Source organism: Callorhinus ursinus, unplaced genomic scaffold, assembly GCF_003265705.2.
Source record: "Callorhinus ursinus isolate GAN/ISIS: 27379988/994484 unplaced genomic scaffold, GSC_fseal_2.0 scaffold23, whole genome shotgun sequence".
Lineage (NCBI taxonomy): Eukaryota > Metazoa > Chordata > Mammalia > Carnivora > Otariidae > Callorhinus > Callorhinus ursinus.
Genome location: NW_027397085.1, coordinates 26372675 through 26398179, shown reverse-complemented (window position 1 = coordinate 26398179; position 25505 = coordinate 26372675). Strand labels below are relative to the sequence as shown.

General features: G+C 40.4%; 1 protein-coding gene and 1 pseudogene across 1 annotated transcript in view; one reads left to right on the top strand and one right to left on the bottom strand.

The window, feature by feature from the left end:
* The first annotated feature begins 441 nt into the window (after window positions 1–441).
* Window positions 442–25505, top strand: part of NDFIP1 (Nedd4 family interacting protein 1) — a 52656-nt gene continuing 27592 nt past the window's right edge. The window contains exon 1 of the mRNA XM_025852205.2: window positions 442–708. Within this exon, the coding sequence (XP_025707990.1) occupies window positions 646–708 (63 nt within the window). The 5' untranslated portion in view covers window positions 442–645. The remainder of the gene's footprint in view (window positions 709–25505) is intronic.
* Window positions 21833–22965, bottom strand: LOC112808927 (tubulin beta-4B chain pseudogene; annotated as a pseudogene).

Below are 25505 nucleotides of genomic sequence, written 5' to 3'. Positions count from 1 at the left end.
AACGTGAATTTCTTACACTTTCCACTGCCACTGGACCGGATTTGGCCTCTGCCCTGCGGTAGACAGACCCCTGCTCTGCGAAGATGGCAGACACGAAGGGACTTGGAAAAGAACCGAGATTGTGCCGCAGGTACCGGGGATCAGATAGCCGCTGTGCCAGGCTGTCAACCTCCCTGGACGCCAACGACCTCTTAAATGGGGCTGTGGCCCCCATGTCGGAGTGTGCGATGAGGGTTAGCAGAGAACACACGGGGAAAGCTCAGAGCTCGTACGAGATGTTCCTCAGTGGGTAATTCTTTTTCAGCGGCCGCGCCTCGGAGGGGCGGACCTCACCCCGGGCTGCGGCTCGGCGGGGCCGGGGCGGCGGCGCGGGGAGAGGCCTGGCCTGGCCGCGCGGCGCGAGTCGAGGGCGGGGCGGCGGCGCAGCGTCGTCGTCGGCGTCCCCGCCTCCTCCCCAGGGGCCGCGTCGGAGCCTCGGCGGCGGCGGCGCTCACAGCCTGAGGAGAGCGGCTTGCCTGGAAGCGGCGGCGGCCATCCAGACCCACCCGAGGCGCGTCCCCCTCGGCCTCCCCGCGCTCCCAGGCCGCAGCGCCCGCGCCCCTTTAGCTCGCTCGCTCGCCTTCCTTCCCTGCGGCCGGCTGCGCCATGGCGTTGGCGTTGGCGGCGCTGGCAGCGGTGGAGCCGGCCTGCGGCAGCCGGTACCAGCAGGTGAGCAGCGACGAGTCCCGCCCCGGCCCCCCCGGCCTCCAGTCCTCGGTCCCGGACCCTGCCCCGCGGGCCGGCCGCTTCAGGCGTCTCTGGCCCCAGCCTGTGGCCGACGCGACGCCGCGGCTTGGCAGGCCGCGCCCGGCCTTAGAGGGCCGGGCGGGCCCCGCGCTCGGATTCGAGGCCGCCGCGAGCCCGGCCCATCCCTCCGCGACCTGGGGCGGCACTCGGGCGGTGGAAAACCTCTGCCCCGCAGCGTTTCCCGCAGTTCCCGCGGCGGGCGGGTCCCCGAGGCAGAACCCGCGACCCTCGGGAGACAGCGACCCAGGGGCGTTCAGTTTTCCTTGCTCCTCTTTTGGTTTGATGTCATTGGAAAGAAGGAAAAAAAAAAAAAAAAAAAAGCAAGCGTGAGATGGGAAAGGAAACGAGGTGGAGAGAAAAGATTAAAATCGCTGCTACTGCGGCCGACAGCTCCCCGCGACGAGATGCGATTGCTCAGGGTTTCAGAGCCTAGTCTGTTTGTCGAAACCCATCTCCCTCGCCTCTGGTTTTAAGACAAAAGTCAAAAAATGAGACGAGAGGCAAGTCCGCAGTTTGCAGTAGGTTTGGGAAAGGTGATGTTTAATTGGGGCGATGCCCCAAAATGTCGAGCTTCATGGAAGGCTGCAGGGCGTGTGCCTGAGTGTGTGTTTTAAAAGCTTGGAAATGACGTTTAAGGAGATTTAATAGCATGGCTGGGGAGGAAATGTATAGGGGTTGATTGGAGTATTATCCCGGTTATAATTTATAAATTGAGGCCCTAGGGAAAAGAGCTGCTTGTTTTACTCGCCTGGCTCTGTAGCTGGGCTCCCCTCGGAAATTCAGAGACAGTCTGCAGGGTTTTTAGTGGTATTTAACCTAACATATCATAATTGTGGGAATTAAGCCAGGTAGGAACTGGTGTTGATTGGAACCGCAGTAACTGCTTGCGTTTTGTCGTTTCAGATGTTTTTGATATAATTTGCATACAAATGTCAGTCGTGCTTTTATGATATTAAGCGTCCTATCTTTGACGAGCTACAGTTTTGTGTTTTAGAAATAAGGAAAACCAGTATGATTAAAACATCTAGATTAACCCAGTGCAGCCAGTTACCAGTTTGTTTTGCTGTCATCAGGGCTGTGTTGTAATTTCCTCCCTCCTCCAGCCGGACTTCTGAAATGACTGGTTAAGAATTTAGCTTCTTGGTTTCATAAACACGCCCAAACTGTGGCAGTGCAGTCTAGTCCTTAGATCTCTCACAGCCTGGGGTCTGGCACATGCTTTTTTGTATGACCTTGGGCAAGGCTCTGGGTTCCTCCCTGCTTTAATAAAATACAAATGACAAGTGTCACTTAACTGTCTCCACAGTGTTCAAAAATCACATGTACCCCACGGTGTGATCTAATTCATTCTTTTCATCCTGCTTTGGATAAGGCAAACAAGCAAAAAGCTGTGGCTTTTCTTTGTACTGCCATCTTCTTGAGCTATTAGGTAATGCTGACATATTGCTGGAATACAAAAAATTTGGTGGAGTATCAGAACTATGCATTGCTTGGTGTAGTAGTTAATAGCTTTAAAGATGCAGAATTGAGCTGTCGGGGAGAGGCCTCATCTTTATTTTATTTTTTAAAAATCATTCTTTCAGAAATAACCTCCAAAAACCATGAAAAAAAAGAATCTTCCTAGAAAAATTGCAAAATATGAAAGCCAGCCCCCCCCAAAAAAAACCCACAATAAAAATCTATCACCCATAGGTAACCAAAGTTAATATTTTGATGTGTATCTTTGTGGACTTATAGGTATGTAAATATACGTAAGTATAAATCAGTATACATGTTTACAGATAAGGAAAGCTAATATTGACTGAGCATTTACTACATGCCAATCACAGTAGTAAGTGCTTTACATCCATAATTTCACTAATCCTCATAAAACCCCCGTGAGGCAGGGTTTGGTATTATTGTATAGATGACAAAGTCAAGACTCCAAGAGGCTCATTAACTTAAGGTCACAGCCTCTAAGTAGTGATTACAAGGATAAATACACACTCACCTACTTAAAACCACAGGCTCACATTCTAAATATAGGCATGTGCATTTGGCAGATGTATATGTGCATATGTATTTTTCTCTTGTACCCATACATATATACAGGCACATCTTTGTACACGTGTACCATTCCATGGGCCACTGATTATACTTGTACACATTTGGTGCATATGTGCACATGTGTTTGTTTACACACACACTGTGCCCATGTGTATCATGTTCTCAGACACATGTGCATTCACAAATTTGCATGTACATGTATTTGTTTACATGTGTGTACAGAGGCACACAGTATAGCTATGTAGGGTAGTTTAATATTTTCATGTCTGCATAGCATGTAACTGGTTGTACCATAGTTCAAGTCAGTTGCCTACTGTTGGTCACTAAGTATGTTCATAATTTTTTTTATTCACTGAAGTTTCATTTACATACATCTTCATCTCTTTTCCTTAGTATAAATTTTCAGATGTGGAAACGCTTGGTCAGAGAGTATACATATTTTTTTTTTTTTTAAAGATTTTATTTGTTTATTTGAGAGAGAGAGAATGAGAGAGAGCACGAGAGGGAAGAGGGTCAGAGGGAGAAGCAGACTTCCCGCTGAGCAGGGAGCCCGATGCGGGACTCGATCCCGGGACTCCAGGATCATGATCTGAGCCGAAGGCAGTCGCTTAACCGACTGAGCCACCCAGGTGCCCTGAGAGTATACATATTTAAAAGGCTTTTGCATTATAGAATATCGGTGAATTGTCCAGGCAACTTGATAGGAGCATGATACTCTTGGTTGTCACAAAAGGCAGTTCTGACTTCTCTTTGATCTGGTTGGTCAAATAGAGCTGGTTCTCCTCTAGTAAAGTAAACGCAGTGGAAGACTGTATGATTCATTACTAAAAACAAACACAAGTTTGCCTTTATGGGTTTTTTATTGGGAGTGCACAATGTGCACAACTTGAATTTAGCGTTATGACAGACTGCACAGAAAGCCTGGGCTCATAGGTTCCCCATGTGTTTATTTTTTTTTCCCTTTTTGCATTTTGAAGCTGAGATTGTATATCTAAACATTCAGAAGCATTGTTTCAGAAAGGTGTAGGGAGGCCCAGTGTTGTGAAATTTGTAATATGGCGCTCCCTCTACAGGTGTTCCTGTTCATCCATTCCAAGCCCTCTTTGCCTCACTGGACTGTATCTTTGCCTGTTTTATGAATTTTGCCAAATACTTCCTGAAATGTTTTCGGCTCTTTTGATTTGAATCTAATCTAAGGAGGCAGCAATGACACTACCATATAGGCTTAAAAATAGACTGAAAATGTTTAGTTTTAGACTTACTGCCTGCTGAAGAAGTTGCCCACTGGTAAGCATCACTAATAGGCTTGTAATGCAGTCTGATGACATTGTAGAGCTGCTTTGAGAATGATGCCTATTTGGATAAATTTTCTCAGGATTGTGGAGGAAGGTTTTGATAGATCAGGGAAAGAATTTCATCTCTGCCAAGCCAAACCATATTTATGCTGAAGTGTTAGATGAAGTCACGATCCTGGAGGAAGGGGCAGAAAGTGCCCGTGTGGTTTTATTTTTTTAGTTTGAAAACTTGTGATTATATCTTGGAATGCACCTTAGAATGTTATGTCAAGATTTTAAGGTTATTTTGCTGTATTTGTGGCCCATATGTGCAATGATCAAAGAAAACTTTTCCAAAAATGCTGAGATGGGTAGAATTGTTTTTTTAAGAACTTTAAAAAATTGTAGTAAAAAAATACATATAATTTACCATTTTGACCATTTTTAAGTGTACAGTTCAGTGGCATTAAATACATTCACATTGTTGGGCAACCATCACCACCATCCATTTACAGAACTTTTTCATCTTCTTCAGCTGAAACTCCATACCCATTGAACAATAACTCCTTTCTTTCCCCTTTCCTGACCCCCACAAACATCATTCTATTTTCTATGAATTTGATTACTCTAATACCTCATGTTAGTGGAATTATATAGTATTTGTCCTTTTGTGGCTGGCTTATTTCATTTAGCTTCATATCCTCCAGGTTTATCCATGTTGTACAGTCAGAATTTCCTCCCATTTTAAGGCTGAATAGTACTGTATGCATATAGCATATTTTGTTTATCCGTTCATCCAAAGATGCCCATTTGGGGTGCTTCTGCCTTTTGACCAGTATGAATAATGCTGCTGTGAATATGGGTGTACAACTATCTTTTGAGTCCCAGCTTTCAAATCTTTTGGGTATATACTCAGAAGTAAAATTGCTGGTTCATATGGTAATGCTTTTTTAAATTTTTTGATTAAAAAAATATTTTTCCATAGTACCTACACCATTTTACATTCCTACCAGCAGTGCATAAGAGTTCCAATTTTTTTTGAAGAGTTCCAATTTTTAACATCTTCATCAACACTTGTTATTTTTTGATAAAGCCATCCTAAGGGTCATGAAGTTGTATCTTACTGTAGTTTTGATTTACATTTCCCTAATGATTAGTGGTATTGAGAATTTTTTTATGTGCGTTTTGGCATCTGTAAATCTTCTTTGGAGAAATGCATGTTCAAGTCCTTTACCCACTTTCGAATTGGGTTCTTTGCTTTTTGTTGAGTTGTAGGAGTAGTCATTTCTTAGTAATATTTACATTTTCAACTTTTTACTATGAAAATTCCAAACATATACTAAAATGTATAATAAATCTAACGCACTCATCGCTCAGCTTCAACAATAATCAACAAATGGGTAATGTTGTTTCATTTATACTCCCCACCATTATTTTGAAGCAAACCTTAGAAATCATGTTATTACATCCATAAATATTTTTGTGTGTAACTCTAAAAGATGTTGTAAGCAGTTAGTATCATGTGAGAAATAAATCATGAGAGCCCTTTTGTAATCTGTTATGAATATGGAAACAGGATTTGTGTCAGGAGCTGTGGATCTACAACTGTGATTCTTATTTGACTCCCTCTTGGTAAGCAGTGACTGTTTTTTTGTAGCAGTGATGGATACTTGCTGATTCATTCTTAATTTTTTTGCCTGTTCCTACTGGTGACCACTTGTTGGGGAGATTTAATTGGTTTTATCATTCTCTCTTTGCACTGAGGGACTAAGGCCCAGTTGAGGAAATCCTGGCATCATCTCAACTGACACCACCCCCGGGTTTGCCTGCCTGTAACTTCAAATTACTTTATGCTAGACACCAATTGTATCACATTACTTTACATAAAATTATATTGTAAAATAAATCCTTCTGTGAGAGTGACTTTGTATTCTTACTAATAAAAAAAAGAGGAAAGGCTTGAAGAGGTTCAAGTGCCATCTTCCGATTTATCTGTTTTTAGGGCTTTAAAATAATTACTTTGGTTTCTTAATAATTTACTTTTATGTTGTCTTTGAACAAGTATAGCTGTTTATGGGGTCCCTGGGTGGCTCAGTCGGTTAAGCGTCTGCCTTCAGCTCAGGTCCTGATGCCGGGGTCCTGGGATCGAGCCCTTTGTTGGGCTCCCTGATCAGTGGAGAGCCCGTTTCTTCCTCTCCCCCCCTCTTGTGCTCTCTCTCGCTCTCTCTTGCTCAAATAAATAAATAATAAGAAGTACAGATGTTTAGTGGAACATATTCTCGTAGTAGTGGATGGTGCCCATTTAGATAAAGCAGCTCCTAACAATTTAATTAGAGATTGATGCTGATAATAAGCTTGATGGTCTTATCTTTGTTCTCAAATCATTTTTGCCAATATAGGCAGTTGGTAAATACCATACATTGAACTTGTTGAGCTTTATATACCCCAGTTGTAATTGATCCTAGTGGTTGTCTAGATAGATGTGCAGGATGTGTTATTTTGCCTTCACCAAGTGTAGTAATAAAGTGAGTGTTAATAGACATCATTTAGCACTTCCTGCTGTTAAAATTAGGATGACTCATTTTTTTTTCCTGAATAACACAATTTATTATATTAAAAGTTGTACATACTGGGTCTAAATACTGATCAAATTTAAGAATGTTTCCGGTGAAATATTTTCTTACTGATAAAAGCAGTTTGTTTCACATGTATGTTTTTTATGCCCCTTAGCAATTGAATATTGACATTTTTTTGTTTAAATTCACATATCGCACTAATATCAGTTACTAGTTAATGAGATGCTTGAATGTGATTTGGAGGTTTTTCTGGAAATTGGATAGTTTAGAAATACATGGGTTTAAGGAGTGACTTCTGTTTAAGTTTGATTTTATTATTCAGTGCTTAAATGTGGCATTTAAAATTAAACATTTCTTGTTAGGCATTAGTACACAGATATTCTTCATATCCTCAAGTCAGACAGTACACTTGTAAAGGAAAGCTTGATTTCCCTTCCCTTCCAGTCTCTTCTCAGAGGTATAAGCGCTCAAATTGGTGTGCATTCTTCAGGCTTTAGTAATTTTTTTCCCTTTGCTTTTTTTAAAACAAGTTTTTAAAAAAATATTTTAAAATAACTAATTTTTGTAACACTTTAAAAATTTCAGAAACATTGAGAAAATGTAGTTTCCATGTACCCCAGATCCAGTTTTCACTATTAACATCTTACATTAGCGTGATACATTTATGACATTAATAAACCGTACTGATACATAATTATTAACTAAACTCCATACTTTATTCAGAATTTTGTTTTTTAATCTAATGTCCTTTTTTGTGTTCCACAGTCCCATACAGGTTACCACATTACATTTGGTTGTCATGTTACCTTAGGGTCCTTAGGGTCCTCTTGGCTGTGATTTTCCTTGTTTCTGATGACCTTGACAGTTTTGAGGAGTTTTGGTCAGGTGTTTGTAGACTGTCCCTCAAATGGGATTTTTTTTTTTTTTTTTGCACTTTTATTGAGAAAGAATTTTAACATACATCACTGAATAAGTTTAAGGTTTACAGCATCGTGGTTTGATTCACATATATTGTGAACTGATTACAATAGGTTTACCTAACATCCATCTGCTCATATAGTCGATTGGATTTGTCTGAATCTTTTTTCATGATCAAACTGGGGTTGTGGGTTTTAGTGAGGAAGACCACGGAGGTAAAGTGCTATTTCCATCACATCATACCAAGAATGCGTACAACCAATGTGACTTAACACTGTTGATGTTGACCTTGATCACCTGGTTGAAGTAGTATTTATGAGGTTTCTCTGTTGTAAAATTATCCCCCCCGGCTTTTCATACTCTGCCTTTTGGAAGGAAGTCACTATCTATGTACAATATGCGCTTAAGTATTGAAGAGTTATGCTCCACCTTGTGGAGGGCAGGGTATTTACATAAATTACTCAATTTTTCTGCACAGGATAGTTGTCTAATCCTATTAATTTATTTATTCGGTGATATCAGGACGGACTCATTTATTTTATTCTTTGGGTTATAATCCAGTACTGATTTATTTTGTGGCTCAGATATTTGCAGTTTTGGCCATTGGAACTCTTTCAGTTGGCACTTGTGTCCCTCTGACATAATTCCATCATTTTGGGTTTTTTGAAGCACTTCCTTCCTTTCTGGCATGAGGCTCATTGTGAATATTTCCTGCGCCATCCTGGAATCAGCTATTTCTCCAAGGAGCCTGGCTCCTTTTATTGGACGGTGATACTAGAAACCAAGATTTGTGCACATTGCTACTAGGGGGCCATTGCTTCTAGGCCTTCTAAGTTAACAGAGTAAAGAAATAGATTGTGTATACATTATCTCTAAGTATTTCTATATGTAATCACCTGTATCTATATGAAACTAACCAACTCTAACCAATTATTACATGGATCACTGTAGCTTCCTGCCCTGGCCTTTCTGGAAACTCCCACTTCAGCAGTGAGAAACCTTGCTCCCACCACCCACCATCCATTTACTTAATTCTTCAATTCTAACATATGTGTGCAGTGATGTCAGAATTGTTAACCTACACCTCTGTGAGAAACACTTTTATCAACTAGAGGACAGAGCACATACAGTTTCTTTTGCTTTTAGACTTACAGACTACTCGTTTCCAGAGTTGCTTAGGTACTTAGGTCAGCACCTTTCCCCTCACCTTCTTTAGTGGGGTTGTTTGATACATTTATAATATGTTGTTAAGAAAAACGGTAGGAGTGATTTCTCTTTTTTCCCAAAGTTTCTGTTAATAATCATGTTTTGCTTTTTAAAAAATTCCTGTAACAAACTTACTTGGAAATAGTTTCAACTTACAAGTTTCAAGAATAGTATAAAATAACACCCATATATTTATTGCTCAGTCACCTCAGACATTAAGGTCTGATTAACAATGAAATACAGTGCTATAAAAATTGAAAGCACTATAGGTAAAACCCAAGTCCCTTTAACCTCACAATCCTTTCTCTGTAGAATTCTATGCTTATTTTGGGATTTTCTTTGTTACTAAATTATTTTTAAGTTATTTTGCCCTTGTCAAATTTAAATGAGATTTTATGGACTAGGGAATCAGGAATGTGGTGTTCGTAGTATTTTGAAGCTCTCGTTTTAGGAATTTCATTTAATAGCATCCAAACTTTTCATATAACTTTACGTTAATAAGCAGGGTTGTTGTTTTGTTTTGTTTTTTTTACAGTAATCTCTGTACCCAGCACGGGGCTCGAACTCATAACCCCGAGATCAAGAGTTGCATGCTCTACCAACTGAGCCAGCCAGGTGTCCTAATAAGCAGTTTTTGAGGCTTGTAATGTAGACCTCAGTATCTGGAAGGTTCACTTTGGACATTAAGTAGAGACTGATTCAGGAGAAGGTAAAAGGACTTTATTAAAACGTCTAATCAGTAATAGTCCAGCTTCTGTCATGAAGTAAGAGGTTATGTGACTGTGGGTGAGAATTTTAACCTCCTTCTAGCCTTATTTTCTCTTTTGTAAAATGAAGTAGTTGGACTATATCACTTTGACTCCTTCCAGCTTTATAGTTGTTTTTGTATGTAGAAGCTGGTGGCTTTGATTTGAAGAGATGGCATTCTCTTGATGATTTAGCAAACTTCTTTCGTGATGAGTAATTATTTTTAAAAGTGATGTCATTAAGTATAGTGTGTGGTGAGTTTATGCTAAAAGATAAAAGAAATTATGTATTATTCAAAAATATAGAAAATGTCTCCTTAATAGTATATTTTCAAAAAAATGGGTCACTGAGTACAGAATACCATTTTGTCATTTTTCAGTACTAGTTTTAAGTCTTTCCCTTCTTGTCACTTCAAACATATATCATAGCAAAAAATGAATAATGCTTTTAAAAATCAGGAAAAGTAATAATTACAACTTTTTCAAATACACTTTTTTTTTAGAGGGGGGTGGGGCAGAGGGAGGGAGAGAGAGAGAATCCCAAGCAGGCTCCACGCCCAGCACGGAGCCTGACAATGGGGCTCGATCCCACGACCCTGAGATTTACAACCCAATCCGAAATCAAGAGTGGGACGTTTAACTGACCACCCAGGCATCCCAATAAACTTTATTTTTTTAGAGCAGTTTTAGGTTCACAAAATCATCACCCACTGTCACATAATTTTATTACTTCATGATAGGAGCTGGACTATTACCGGTTAGATGGGGTTTTTTGTTTGTTTGTTTGTTTTTTAAAGATTTTATTTTTAAGTAACCTCTATACCTAATGTGCGACTGGAACTCACAACCCCAAGATCCAGAGTCACACACTCCACAACTGGGCCAGCCAGGTGCCCCTGATTAGATGTTTTAATAAAGTCCTTGTAAAAGTGAGAAAATAGTAATTTTAAAAGTTCTGTAGCTTTTTTTTTTTTTTAAGAAGCTGGCTCTTTGAATTCTAGTATTCTCATTCACTGCTTTTAGTAGTTACATTTTCACAAGTTTTGGAACTCTCATGTAACTCTTGAAACAGAATAAGAAGTTTGATTTGAGGGTAATCTGCAGTTGAGGATCTTATACATGATTGATGGTTGATACTAGAGTCTTTCCAGCAGTTTGTCCTTGTGTAGCTGAATTGCGTTTTCAGATGTAATATTTTAAACTGTGCTTAAAATCAGTTCTCCTCGGTCATGTATGTGAGGGTAGACAGCATTAATTATCTTTGACATGTTGGCCCAGTTTCATTTTAGGTGGCTAAGTGAGGTGATCAGAGAGTTATATGATCTTGTGAGTTTCACAGCCAGCTTGCCACCTTTCAGCGGTGGCCAAAAATCAGCTGAGTAGAAGGGGAGAAAGTTTATGGGGGGCAGGAAAGGTAATCATTGGCTTATTATATTAGCATCTGCTATTATTTGGAAGGTTAAAATATCTTTTCATGTATCAGGTTTAATGTAATCCAAATGCCATTTTAATTTCTCGTTTCAGTGAAATATTAAAGTGAGAATCTATAATTGTTTTTAAAAGGATTTCAACAATTACTTTAAAAAATTAAGACTGTCTTTCAGGTACTGCAGTGATACTACAAGAGGTTATTTAATGAAGGAAAATTCCACCATGCAGTTAGTGAAAAGGTTATTCAATTATTTGTATTTGCTCAAAAGTCTAGAAGGATAGCTGAAAGATCACATTGGTGGTTTTTATTTTCTTCTCTATATTTTTGCCAATTGAGTGATTCAAGAGAATGTATTATGGTCTTGATATAATACTAATTATATTAGTACAGAGAATGAGATTGTAGATTAAAGACATCATTTTAAGATGGAAGAGCTCACCTGGTTCCAGATAGGAAGCTTCTGAGAAGATGAAACTTAGCTTGGCCTTGAAGGATGAGCAAGATGTAGTGAGGGAGACAAAGATTTGGGGGAAGGAGTGGACTCTCGTGACTTGTTGTTTCCAATGGGAAATGTGTTTCAGGGCCAGGGCCTAGAGTGCATCACCCTCTCTGGTCTGGAGGCCCCCTCTTCCTGTCCTCTCCCTGGAATGCTCTTTCCCTCTTAGCCCCCCATCTTAGTTTAGGCAGTCTCTCTTAAGGGGAGTTTGAGTAACCCCCCCATTAGGTTAGTTTCCCCTGAGCATAGTGAGATTCCTTTTTTGTGACACATTTTGTAATCACATTTTATCTTTTTTAACTTTCAATTTAGTTTTTATATCAAAATTATACACGCATATAGGTTAGAGTCAAATAAATCTTACAGGCTTATTACTAAACACAGTAGTCTCCTGTTTACTTGCCTGCTTCTTAGCTCCTTTAGCTGTTTCTTTTACTGTTTTGTTATTATCCTTGTAGCTAAAGAACATTTTATAATGTGCTACTTCTTGATTTTTCAGTTTTCACTGTTGAAAAAAAATTGACTTCACCGCTGTGGGGTGTAAGGATTTGTCTTTTACCTCCCTCCCACAGTTGCCTATACTCCCGCTTCCTGTCTCTTCACTTTTCTGATATAGTTGTATCCATTATGTGGTTAGATCAACATTCAGCATTTACAGTAATTGAAAGTAATAAATACTGTTCACAGCTGAGATATTTGGTATTCTGTGGTTTCTTGTCCTTGCCTGAATAGTACTTTATTTTCCCTGAAGTTAATAATTATTTTGGGGGCGGGGAGATGGGTAAAATAGTGATGGGGATTAAGGACTGCACTTGTGATGAGCACGGGATCATGTATGGAAGTGTTGAATCACTATATTGTACTCCTGAAACATACTACACTGTATGTTAACTCTACTGGAATTAAAATAAATTTTAAAAAGTAATTATTTTTTGTTTGCTTAATTTGTACGTACATATCATAAATTGCTAATAGCACTAATTCATCCTCAGGCTCTTAACTAATACAACCTCATAGTTTTTTTGATATATTCAGATACATCAGGTATTTTATTGATATCATTCAGGGTGGGAAGGGGTCTTTCCTGGCCTTTTGACCCATTCTAGAAGATTGCTCCCAAGGTCTGCTGTTCAGTTGTCATCCTGGGGGTTTCCTTTCCCAGGGTTTTTAATTGAAGCCCCTTTCCTTGATTCAGTTTTCTCTCTTGGTTTATTGCCTCGTTTTCCTAGAACACAGCCTTCAGTATCTTTCTGAGGAAGAATGCATGGGAAGTTAAGCCCCCCCCCCCACCTTTTTGAGACTTTGTACATTGAAGACTCTTTTTTTTTTTTTAAAGATTTATTTATTTATTTGAGAGAGCGAGAAGGAGAGAGAGAGAGAGTACATGAGACGGGGGAGGGTCAGAGGGAGAAGCAGGCTCCCCGCTGAGCAAGGAGCCCGACGTGGGACTTGATCCCGGGACTCCGGGACCATGACCTGAGCCGAAGGCAGTCGCCCAACCAACTGAGCCACCCAGGCGCCCCTGTACATTGAAGACTCTTTTGTGTTACTTAGACTTTTGGTCTAGAAACATTTTCCTTTAGAATTTTGAAGGCATTTACTCCATTGCCTTCTAAGTTCCAACTGTTTTGCTTTTAGGAAGCATGAAGCCAGTTTTGGTGTCTGATTCTTCAAATGCGGCCTTTCTCTAGCTCTCTGTCTCTTACTCTCAGAAGTTTTTAGGAGCTTCTTGTCTCTAGTATTCTTAAATACTGTATTGTACCTTGAGAGCTACTTTCATCCATTGTGCCAGGCATTCAGGGTGTCCTTTTGGTCTGGAAGCCCATGTCCATCAGTTCTGGTAAATTTTAAAAAGTTTTTGTGTCCAAACTATGGAGAGAGTCCAGATATCCTTCGACTGATGAATGGATAAAGAAGAGGTGGTATATATACACAATGCAGTATTACTCAGCCATCAAAAAGAATGAAATCTTGCCATTTGCAAAGACGTGGATGGAGCTAGAGTATATTATGCTAAGCGAAATAAGTCAGTCAGAGAAAGACAAATACTGTATGATTTCACTCATATGTGGAATTTAAGAAACAAAACAGATGAACATATGTGATGGGGGAAGAGAGGGAAACTATAAGAGATTCTTAATGATAGAGAACAAACTGAGGGGTGAAGGAGGGAGGTGGGTGGGGGATGGGCATTAAGGAGGGCACTTGTGAGAGCACTGGGTGTTGTATGTAAATGATGAATCACTCATTTCTACTCCTGAAACCAACATTGTACTATATATTAACTAACTAGAATTTAAATAAAAATTTGAAAAGAAAAAAAATAAGTTTTTGTTTGATTTTTCTCTGCTTTGGTTTTTTTTTCTCCTCTTTGGATCTAGAACCTCTTGTACTGATTTAGCCTCGTCTCATATTTTTCATCTTTGTCTTTTTTTTCTACTTCCTATGAGATTTCTCAATTTTAAATCTTCTTTTAGAAGTTTTATTTATTTATCTCTGCCTAACAGGGGGCTCAAACTTAGGACCCCAAGATTAAGAGTCACGTGCTCTTCCAACTGAGCCAGCCAAGTGCCCCGAGATTTCTCAATTTTAGATTCTTTTTGATAAATTTTTAATCTGTTAGTTTTAATTTTCAAAAACTCTCTAATCCCCCCTTTTTTCTTTATAGCACACCGTCCTTGTTTTATGGTTCTGATTTTTTTCTCCTCTGAGATTATTGAAAACTTTTTCCTTTAAGTTTTCATTTTCCTGCCTACTTGTTTCCTCCACATTGCATGTATTCTCTTTGTTTTGGTCTTTTATGACCTTTAGAAGCTTTCATTAGGTGTGTGGTAATCTTCGCCTCCTTGGTTCAGAGTGCCCAACCAGGAAAGCAGTTTGGAAGCTCAGTATGCTTGATGGAGTTTCTTCTTGAACTGACGAGGCTATTGCTTTGAGTGACAGTGTCATTAGGTCTATTCTCTTGGGTTGCTCTATTTCCCAGAGAACAGGCCTGGCTGCTAGTAGGAAGGGAGCTGAATGGGAGGAAGAAGGCTGGGAGAGCTCAACATTTAGTACATTCACTTCATCACTCTTTTCTGATATGCTACCCTCTCTCCTAAACTCTATGTCTCCAGCCCAAAACTCTGTTTTACACTCTCCAGAGAATAAATTTCTAGTCCTCTAATGGGGATCTTGGGAGCTGTGTGTTTCTGGCTGCGTCTACCTTTCTTTTAAATCTCATTGTCATTCCTACTTCCACCAGTACCTGCTGCTACCGCTTGAGCCTTTTGAGGATGTAGTGCAAGACAGATTGCTTTTCTGCCTTCTGGGTTAGGCTTCAGTTTTCCTGGGTCTGCTGTGGTAGTTGACACCTGTCATCCTGCTTCTGGCTTTCAGGATTTTACTGCTGCTTCCTTTCCCGGCGCTCGGCTCTGTAGTTTTTTGCCTTAAAATTAAAACTTTACTGACATTTACATTTAAGATGGTTTTGGAAGGGATAAGAAGTACGTGTGTGTTTAGTCTTTAAGTGGAGTATTAAAATTGCACTTAAATCTTTTGATTGTCTTTTCTTTGATATACTACAGACTTAGGCTAAAAATACCAGTCACCTTTACTGTTGAGTCCTTTACCCCACACCAGTCATGACCTAACTTGTTCGTTGAGTGGTGTTAAATTAATTTAGCAGTTAAACACTTGCATAATGGAACATTCTGTGATGGTGGAATGGAGGGAAAGATATGTAATGCTTAATGCATCTCTCTGTTTCTCGGCTCTCATTGTTCTTGGAGGAGAAGGGGACCTCATGATCAAACCTAAGTTAAGGCAGACTCTTGAATACCTTTTCCCATCCATAATCTCTGCCCTTGTATGCTCTAGTCCAGGCATAGTAATAATAATATAGTAATAAGGAAGCATAGCTTTTGGAACTTCTCAGCCTGAGAGAGTTCTGGTTGTTCACGGGACTAGCAGAGCCAAGCAGGCTGCAGTCAGCGCTAGTCCCTGGCTTCTAGGCATGTCTGTCACTTTTGGTATCTGGACTTTGACTTTACTGTGTTTTTAATGTACAATATTCCATGTCTTGGATATACCATTTGGTTGTTTTTATTTTTATTTTTTAAAATATTATTTATTAGAGAGAGAGAGGGTACAAACAGGGGGAGTGGCAGGCAGAGGGAGAGGGAGAAGCAGGCTCCCCACTGAGCAGGGAGCCTGATGTGGGGCTCGATCCCAGGACCCTGAGATCATGACCTGACCTGATGGCAGATGCTTATCTGACTGAGCCACCCAGGCGTCCCTTTATTTATTTTTTTTAAACTTTTTTTTTCCTTTAAGATTTTATTTCTCCATTTGAGAGAGAAAGAGAGCACAGCGGGGTGGACTGGCGTGGGGAGCGTAGAGGGAGAGGGAGAGGGAGAAGCAGACTCTCCACTGAGCAGGGAGCCCAACTCAGGGCTTGATCCTAGGATCCCAGGACAATGGGACCATGACCCAAGCCAAAGACAGATGCCCAACCAACTGAACCAACCACCCAGGTGCCCCCATTTGATTGTTTTTAGAAGAAAAAAACATTCTAGGAATTACAGTGTGATTAAAATAGTAATTTTTCGGGGCGCCTGGGTGACTCAGTCGTTAAGCATCTGCCTTCGGCTCAGGTTGTGATCCCAGGGTCCTGGGATCGAGCCCCGCATCGGGCTCCCTGCTCAGTGGGAAGCCTGCTTCTCCCTCTCCCGCTCCCCCTGCTTGTGTTCCCTCTCTCACTGTGTCTCTCTCTGTCAAATAAATAAAATCTTAAAAAAAAAAATAGTAATTTTTCTTCATATGTACCACCTTTATTGAACACCTATTTATACCTAGTGTATTATGCTAAGTGTTATAGGTTGAATACTAAATGTTAAACGTTTCTTATTTCTCAGGAGATAAAGGTTGAAGAAGTCTGTTTCTCCTTTGTGTTTCTTAAGCTTTTGTTGCCATTTATTTGAATATTGGTAATTATAGAATCATAATGTTTTTTTCTTTTTTTTTTTAAATTTTATTTATTTATTTGACAGAGAGAGACACAACGAGAGAGGGAACACAAGCAGGGGGAGTGGGAGAGGGAGAAGCAGGCTTCCCACTGAGCAGGGAGCCCGATGAGGGGCTCGATCCCAGGACCCTGGGATCATGACCTGAGCCGAAGGCAGACACCCAATGACTGAGCCACCCAGGCACCCCATCATAATGTTCTTTTAATTTTTGCTATGAAATACACAATACATATACAAGGAATACATGTAATGCATAAGTTTATAAAGCCTGCAAATAAATCAAACACCTTTGAGTTTATAATCCAGGTCACAGCACTCTTCTGAAAGTTTCTTTTGTTTCTCAAAACACCTCCCTTGCTTTTGGACCAGTCAGTAAGAAAGAGTAAACTTTGTCTTTGTTGCTTTGTAAAGCCTGGTTTCTCCTCAGTTTTCTTCATGTTTATGTGCTCCTGGTGCTAAGTAGTCATAGGGATGCCACTGGCTGCTGATGCTCACTCATGGACCCGTCACCACTGTCCCTTCCACAGAATCGGCACTCATCTGCATGTGGCTACATGCCTTGCCTGTAGATGTATTTGGTGATTTGTAAAGTAATGTGAATACTTGAGATAAATGTGAACTGGTAGGTTAAGATGGCATTAAGATAAGCCACCGCTTTTTCAGGTAGATTTCTGTTAAAGCTATACCTCCATGCCTGCTTTAGTCCGCATGTGCTAATAAAGTACCCCTGATGTGCCACTCACTATTCAGTGCTGAGGTGAATACAGTGATGAACCATGCAAAGGTCCCTCTCTGCGTCATGGATACTCTTGCAGTCTCCTTTTCTCCCCTTCCTGAATTGTTAGTAAAGTATAATTTACATACAGAACCATACACAAATTATAAATTGAACAGCTTAGTGTTCAAAAGGTGAGCATGCACTTTTAACTCGACCCCAAATCAAGAAACAACATTACGGCACTCAGAAAGCCCCCTTCAGGGCGCCTGGGTGGCTCAGTTGGTTAAGCGACTGCCTTCGGCTCAGGTCATGATCCTGGAGACCTGGGATGGAGTCCCGCATCAGGCTCTCCCTGCTCGGCGAGGGGCCTGCTTCTCCCTCTGGCCCTCCCTGCTCTCATGTACTCTCTCTCTCTCTCTCTCATTCTCACTCTCTCAAAATAAATAAATAAATCTTTAAAAAAAAAAAAAAAGCCCCCTTCAAGTGCCCTTCCAGTTCCCCCAGGGTAACCACTGACTGGCATATGAGGTTTGCCTGGCTTTGATCTTTGTATAAATATAATCATACAGTAAATGCTCTTGTTTCTGGCTTCTTTGGCTCCACATTATTTTTGTGAGATTCACCCATGCATTGTATATTGTCATAGTTTATTTTTTCACATTGCTGTGCAGTATTTCATTGTATGGAGATACCACATTTATTCTTTGTGCTGCTGTTGATGGGCATTTAGGTAGTTTCCAGTTTTATAAGTAGTGTTGCTTTAAACATCCCGGTGTGTCTTTTGGTGAACATATGTATTTCTGTTGGATATGTAACTCGAATGGAATTGCTGAGTCATAGAGTATGTATAAATTCATCTTTAATAGATAAGCGCCAAACAGTTTTTTAAAGTGGTTGTACAAATTTACATTCCCAATTTGAGAGTTCTGGTCATTATATACCTTCATCAACATTTGGTATTTTCTGCTTTTAAAATATCAGCTGTGGTTTTAGTTTGCATCTCTGTGCTAATGAAATGGAGCACTTTTTAATAAGTTTATTGGCCATTTGCATAACTTATTCTGTGAAGTGTCTATTTAAATCTTTTGCCCATTTTTCAGTTGGGTGGTTTCCTCTTTTTTTCCTTTTCCCCCACTGGTTTTTTAGAAGTTCTTTATGTATGCTGGTTATGAGTCCTTTGTCTGAAAAATATATCTTCTCCCACTCTGGGTTGTGTTCATTCTCTTAATGGTGTCTTTTGAATGAATAAAATTTCTTAATATGAGAAGCAAATGTGGGTGGACATCTTCATGTCCTTGGACACAAAACTAACCATGAAGGAAGAAATTGATAGTCTACTTTTGAAGAACAGCAATAAAACCAAACACGAAGCTAATCACAGGGTAGAGAATATTGACATAACAGAACAAGTAGAGCCCAGAAGAAATCAGCTACTGTACCTAAGAAACGACTTCCTTTGGTATTTTAGTGTAATGGTATATAGGAATAGTTCTTCTATCAACAGATTTAATGAAACAGTTATTTTGTCCTTGATAGATCTTGATCTTAATAATTGTACATAAAACATTTAACAGATATCAAATTAACTTTTTAATATCCAGAATTATCAGCCTAAATAGTATTATTATGGCTTCTACTAACAACCAGTTTTCCTGGTAAATGGAAAAAATGGAAGTGTTCTTTCAGGAGCATTAAGGGGAAGATAATAAAAAAATGATGTCATCCTGGCATGTGTTTGTGCCTGGTAAAATTTTATTGAATGAAATATTCAAATTTCTGACTATTCCCGAGAAAAGTTGTTGTGGCTATGGCAGAAGAAAAGGCAGTGGAGAAAAGGGAAAGCTTGAATCACAATATTTACATTTGATTATACTCCTCTAAGTTATATATCCACATCAATAGGAGAGGGCGAGCGTGAGAGCATGAGCAGTGAGAGAGGGAGAATCTCAAGCAGACTCCACACTGAGCATGAAGCCCCACGTGGGGCTCAGTCCCATGATGCCAAGAGCATGACCTGAGCTGGAACCAAGAGTCGGTCACTTAACTGACTGAGCCATCCAGGCACCCTGATAGGCATATAGTTTTATTATTTATTTTTTATTTTTTAAAGATTTTTATTATTTATTTTTGCAAGAGAGAGGGCATGAGTGGGTAGGGCAGAGGGAGAAGCAGACTCCCCTCTGAGCAGGGAGTGCGACGCGGGACTCAATCCCAGGACCCTGGGATCGTGACCAGAGCTGAAGGCAGATGCTTAACTGGCTGAGCCACCAGGTGCCCGGGATGTAGTTTTAATAATAATTTTGCATTGGACTGATTTAAAAGGGTTGAGTTCTTTTGTAATTTTAATATTACATTATATAATTGTTTTACACGTTAGGATTTGGGGAGACATAGTACATATGTTATACGTATCCTTAATGTGTGTGTCTTAGTAGATACATCTTTATATACACACGTGTGTATTAATGTATATGTGTGTGTGAAAATCTTAATAGAGGCTAGAAGTGCTCTCTATGCCAAATCCAGAAATTGGACTTGTTCTTAAGTCTAAAAGAATCCTTGAATAGATGATGCCATGTTCTGTTGGGACAACTTCCTTTTTTTTTCCCCCCCGAGAAAGCATTGCTTAATATAGCATTTTAAATGGTGAATAATTAAGAGGTTGTTTTTGCTTCCATGTTGGTATTTTATAGCTTTAACATGTCTTAATGAATACAACATAATAGGGTTTTTAAAAAAAAGCACAAACAATATTTATCACTTTTGCATTTAAATTACGGACTAGACTTTAAAATTATTTAAAAGTGAGTCTGTCTAGCTACTATTTTTATGTTGTTTATTCTCCGAACAAAAGATGAATGGTTTCTACCATCCTGTTAAAAGCAAGGGGAATAAGCCAAGTGCACACTTTTCCATTTCAACTTGTCTTTGCTAGGACTTTTAATTACTTCTCCAAGTAGGCCCTAGAGCTCTGAAGCCTGAGTTTTCTTTATGGAATCATGAAGTGGAGAAGAGGTAGGACTCAGAATGTTACAGAGGACATGGATTGTTTAGTAAATAGTTTGCTGCTTCTCAAAAGATAAATTCAGAGGCAGAGAGACCTATTTGAAAACATTGCATGAGTGCCCCTCTTATTTCTCCAATCTTTATAAAACCATGAAGCCTAGGGAGGGAGGGGCTTATCATTAATTTGGAAGGCTCTTGGCTACAGATTTTGCTGAAGTTAAGTGCCAGAAAACATTAGGCTGTCATTTCCTTGACGCTGTCTTGCTGAAGCTATCAGTGGTGGAAATACTTGAACATAAGACATGGATCCCAGGAGGTGGCAGGTTGATGACAATTTTCTGGTCCCACCCAAAAATCTCACAGTGCCACTCTCATAGCCATGGTTGGCTCATTTAGTTTGTGGAGGAGGAGTGATTTCTTTTTTTTTTTTTTTTAAAGATTTTATTTATTTATTTATTTGACAGAGAGACACACAGCGAGAGCAGGAACACAAGCAGGGGGAGTGGGAGAGGGAGAAGCAAGCCTCCCGCTGAGCGGGTAGCCCGATGTGGGACTCTATCCCAGGACACTGGGATCACGACCTGAGCCGAAGGCAGACGCTTAATGACTGAGCCACCCAGGTGCCCAAAGGAGGAGTGATTTCTTTGAGTACCTTGGCTTCTTAGGAAAGTTGAAGTTGGAGATTGAGTGGCTACTATCTTGCCTTCTTCTTTTCTCTCTGGATGGTATTCCTTGTTACTTGGATCTCAAATGAAAAAATAAAACATATCAAGTTGGTAATCATAGTTCATAGTACTTTCATTTCTAAGGACTAAGATAAATACTGTATTTTCTCTCCTTCCAAACCAAATTTTATTCATCAGTTGTATTTATGTGTATAGCAATGATAACCACAAAAATCTTTAAAAAGCTTTATAAACTGATGGTCTTTCTAAGGGGATTTGCTGTGATATTAGCATTTTCTTTTCATCTGTTACTGCATTGACTTTTTAAGGCATTATTCTGATTTCTTTTGCTTTGGTGAAGTTTGACTTTTAATCGTTTTTTTATTTTGGTATTAAGAGGATTTGCATTTAATTTTTTCTTCTGACATGAGACATATTGTTGGGGATAGTCTAATTCTGGTGTTTATTTTTAAAATTATCTTTAGGGAAGCTCTTGAAGTAGAAAAATCTAAATGCTGCTCATCCTCAGCTCTTAAAATAGATTGTTAGCCAAACTATTTTGATTTCTTGATCCTAATATTTTTGTCAGGAGGGGAGAATATTAAGGATTTTTTTTTTTTACTATAATTAGTTTGCAGCTCAGTGTGTTTTCTTTATTTTTGTCCATTTGCAAGTATGTGTTCCATGTTAAGCCCTGAGGATACTGATGGGATCAGGACCGTTCACTCCCATTAAGGGGCATAGACATGGATTTAGCAAGAGAATGATGATTTGGAGCCGTTAATTTTCAGGACTTTTTCTCCCCACCGTAAAAAGGCCTTAAAGGTAGTGTCTTGTACAGTGTGTGACGTCACAACAGGAAAAAGAGGAAGTGCGCCCAGAGACATGGCTATCAGAGAACAGGCTGTGAGTGAATAAGGAGCTCACACAGCTTCCATGCTTTACTGGCTCAGAGCTCTAGGCTACCTCTTCCTCTGCCTCCTCCTAGGACTCACCCTCCTCCTTGGCTGTGGTGTCCTGGTCCTGCTGGTAGTTGGACACCAGGTCATTGGTGTTGCTGTCGGCCTTGGTGAAGTCCGTCTCGTCCCTGCCCTTGCCCGTGTGCCAGTGCAGGAGGGGCTTGCGCCGGAACCTGGCTGTGAACTGCTCTGAGATACACTTGAGCAGCTCCTGCGTGGCCGTGCTGTTGCCGATGAAGATGGCAGATAGTTTTAGCTCCCGGGGTGGGATGTCACAGCTGTTCGCATGTTCTTGGGGATCCACTCCACCAAGTAGCTGCTGGTCTTGTTTGGGATGTTAAGCACCTGTTCATCCACCTCCTTCGTGGACACGGAGCCCCTGAACCCTGGGGCCACAGTCAGGGAGTGGCCGCGGCAGGGGTCACAGGCAGCCATCACGTTCTTGGCCTCAGATATCTGCTGGCTGAGGTCCGGCACCGTCAGGACCTGGTACTGTGGCTGCCTCCATTGGTCAGCAGGGCAAAGCTGGGTCTGAAGAAGGGCAGGTGGGGGAAGGGGGACTGTGCTAACAGCCACCTTGTGCAGGTCAGCATTGAGCTGGCCAGGAAAGCCCAGGCAGCTGGTGACCCCACTCATGATGGCTGACACCAGGTGGTTGAGGTCCCCATAGGTGGGTGTGGTTAGTTTTGGGGTTCTGAAGCAGATGTCATGGAGAGCCTCGTTATCCATGCAGTAGGTTTCATCTGTGTTTCTTACCATCTAGTGGACTGGGAGGGTGACATTGTAGGGTTCTACCACTGTGTCTGACACTTTGGGCAAGGGCACCACACTGAACGTGTTCATGATCCTGTCTCAGTACTCCTCCTGGATCTTGCTGGGGAGGAGGGTACCCGTCCCAGACCCAGGCCCTCCACCGGGGGAGTGGGTCTGCTGGAAGCCCTGCAGGCAGTCACAGCTTTCAGCTTCCTTCCTCAAGATATCCAGCGCCCAGTCAACCAGCCCCGTACCTTCCGTGTAGTGCCCCTCGGTCCAGGTGTTCCCAGCACCACTTTGACGTAAGACGAAGTTGTCTGGCCCGAAGATTTGCCCAAAGGGTCCTGAGTGCACACAGTCCATGGCACCCAGCTCCAGGCCCACGAGCACAGGCGGGGAAGTGCTTGCCACCATTGGCCTGTGTAGTACCCGTTGATCCATTCCAGCTGCAGGTCTCTTTCGCTGTGGTAAGTGCCTGTAGTGTCGCTGCCCTGCTATCTGATGACTCCCAGAACTTGGTGACAGTTTGGTTGCTGTGATGCCTGGCCTGGTGGTGGTGGCATGGGTGGAAGGATACACCAACACAAGAGCCGAGGAGCAGGTGCACAGAGTGCTCTTCAGTTTGGTTTTTTGAGTTTTTTTGGTGTGTTTTTTGTTTTTTGAAGTAGGCTCCACGCCCACCATGGAGCCCAACACAGGGCTTGAACTCAACCCTGAGATCAAGACCGAAGAGGAGATCAAGAGTTCCACGCCTAACTGACTGAGTCACCCAGGCACCCCTCTTCAGTTTTGTTTTAACTAAAATTCACATTATGTAGGTTTGTGTTTTCAAAATTAGAAAATACTTTTTTTGAGATGTAATTCACATACTGTAAAATTCACCCTTTTAAAGTACACAGCTTAGTAATTTTTACTATATTCACAAGGTTTGGAACTATTACCAGTATATAACTGTGAACATTTTTATCACCCCCCAAAAGAAACCTGGGTCCTTTATAAGCAGTCAGTTACTCTCTCCTCTTCCCTTCCCCAGCACCTGGCAACTACCAGTCTTTCTGTCTCTTCTTGGATTTGCTGTTTCTAGTTATTTTATATAAACAGAATCATAAAATATGTGGTCTTTTGTGACTGGTTTCTTTCATTTAGCATACTGCTTTCAAGCTTCATCTGCAATGTAGCATGTATCAGTACTTCTTTCCTTTTTTTTTTTATGGATAGGATGGATTATTCTTAGCCATCCTTTTGTATGGATATGCCATATTTTGTTTATTCATTCATCAGTTGATGAACATTTTGACTATTATAAGTAGTGCTGCCATGAACATTCACATGCAAGTTTTTCTGTGAAACTATGTTTTCGCTTCTCTTGAGTATATACTTAGGAGTGGAATTGCTGGGTCTTTTTATAACTGTTTAATTTGTTTTTGAGGAACTGCCAAACTTTTCTACAGTCGCAGTTTTATATTCCTGCTGGCAATGTATGAAGGTTCAGTTTCTCTGCATACTCAAAAACACTTTTTACTTTCCGTTTTTATTTTCTTATGGCCATATTAGTGGGTTTGAAGTGATAGCTCTTGGTTTGATTTTGCATTTCTGTGATGACTACTGATGTTGAGCATCTTGTGTATACTGCCCATTTGTAGATCTTCTTTGGAGAAATGTCTATTAAAATTCTTTGCCCATTTTTATTTTTAAGATTTTATTTATTTGAGAGAGAGCAAGCAAGAGAAAGCACAGAGGGAGAGGACACAGAGGGAGAGGGAGAAGCAGACTCCCCACTGAGGAGGGAGCCTGCCACGGGGCATGATCCCAGGACCCTGAGATCATGACCTGAGCCCAAGGCAGATTTTAAAAACTGACTGAGCCACCCGGGTGCCTCTCTTTGCCCATTATTAAATTAGATTTTTTTTTATTGGTGAGTTTCTCTCTGTCAGAATTATTTACCTTATTTTAAATGTCACCCTCTAATTAATAGCACTATAATAGAAATTGTTCTTGAATGTAAAGAATTTGGTAAAGTTAGAATAACTCAATTTACAGTCAGTATACAATTAAAAACCTACAGGTTATATACAGTAGAAAATACATAGTCTTCGGGACACCTGGGTGGCTCAGTAGGGCTCTCTGCTCAGCGGGGAGCCTGCTCCCTGCTGTGTGTGTGTGTGCGCATGTGCTGTCTCTCTCTCTCTCTCTGTCAAGTAAAATAAATAAAATCTTTTTAAAAAAATGAAGCCCCATGTAAATAAAGATTACATTTAAAAACAAAAAAGAAAATACACAGTCCTCACAAACTTTGGTTATTTCTGAATAACAGAGTAAAATGCACACTCGGTTGTTTACCTAAGGAAATGTGCTTGTTTACTTTCTGGTAATTATACTGTCTCATTTGGTAGGATTTAGAGTATGCAGAAGTAGTGGGTTGGTAATGAGAGGTTTAAAAATTGCATTGTAAGGTAAAAGATTTAGGATTTAACTCTAAAATTATAAGTGGTAAAATAACATTTAAAGCTAGAGTTTAGGCATTGATCCAGGATTTTTTGAGACTTATTGTTAATAACTAAAGAAGGGATTTAAAACTTACAAGATCTCTTGCTGCTTAAATAGGACCTAACCAAGATAAAAATGAATAGTGTGAATACTTGTAACTTTATGGATTTATTGGGTAGTTTAGCGTTATTTTCCACATGCTTGTTGTGTTTGTGTGAATTAAGAGGTATATTTTGGTACCTATTGTCATGTATAAGGCTTTATGGATTTTTTTGTTTTTCTCTTAGTTGTTTAATAGGGTTTTTTGCTCTCCCATTCTTAGTAAATAGAATCCAAGAGTGACTTTTAAGAGCCTTAGGTACTGCCATCCAGCAGTTGTAAATGTTGGCCCTTAATTTGGGCCTAATCCTAGTCCTGGCTCTGTTCTTGAT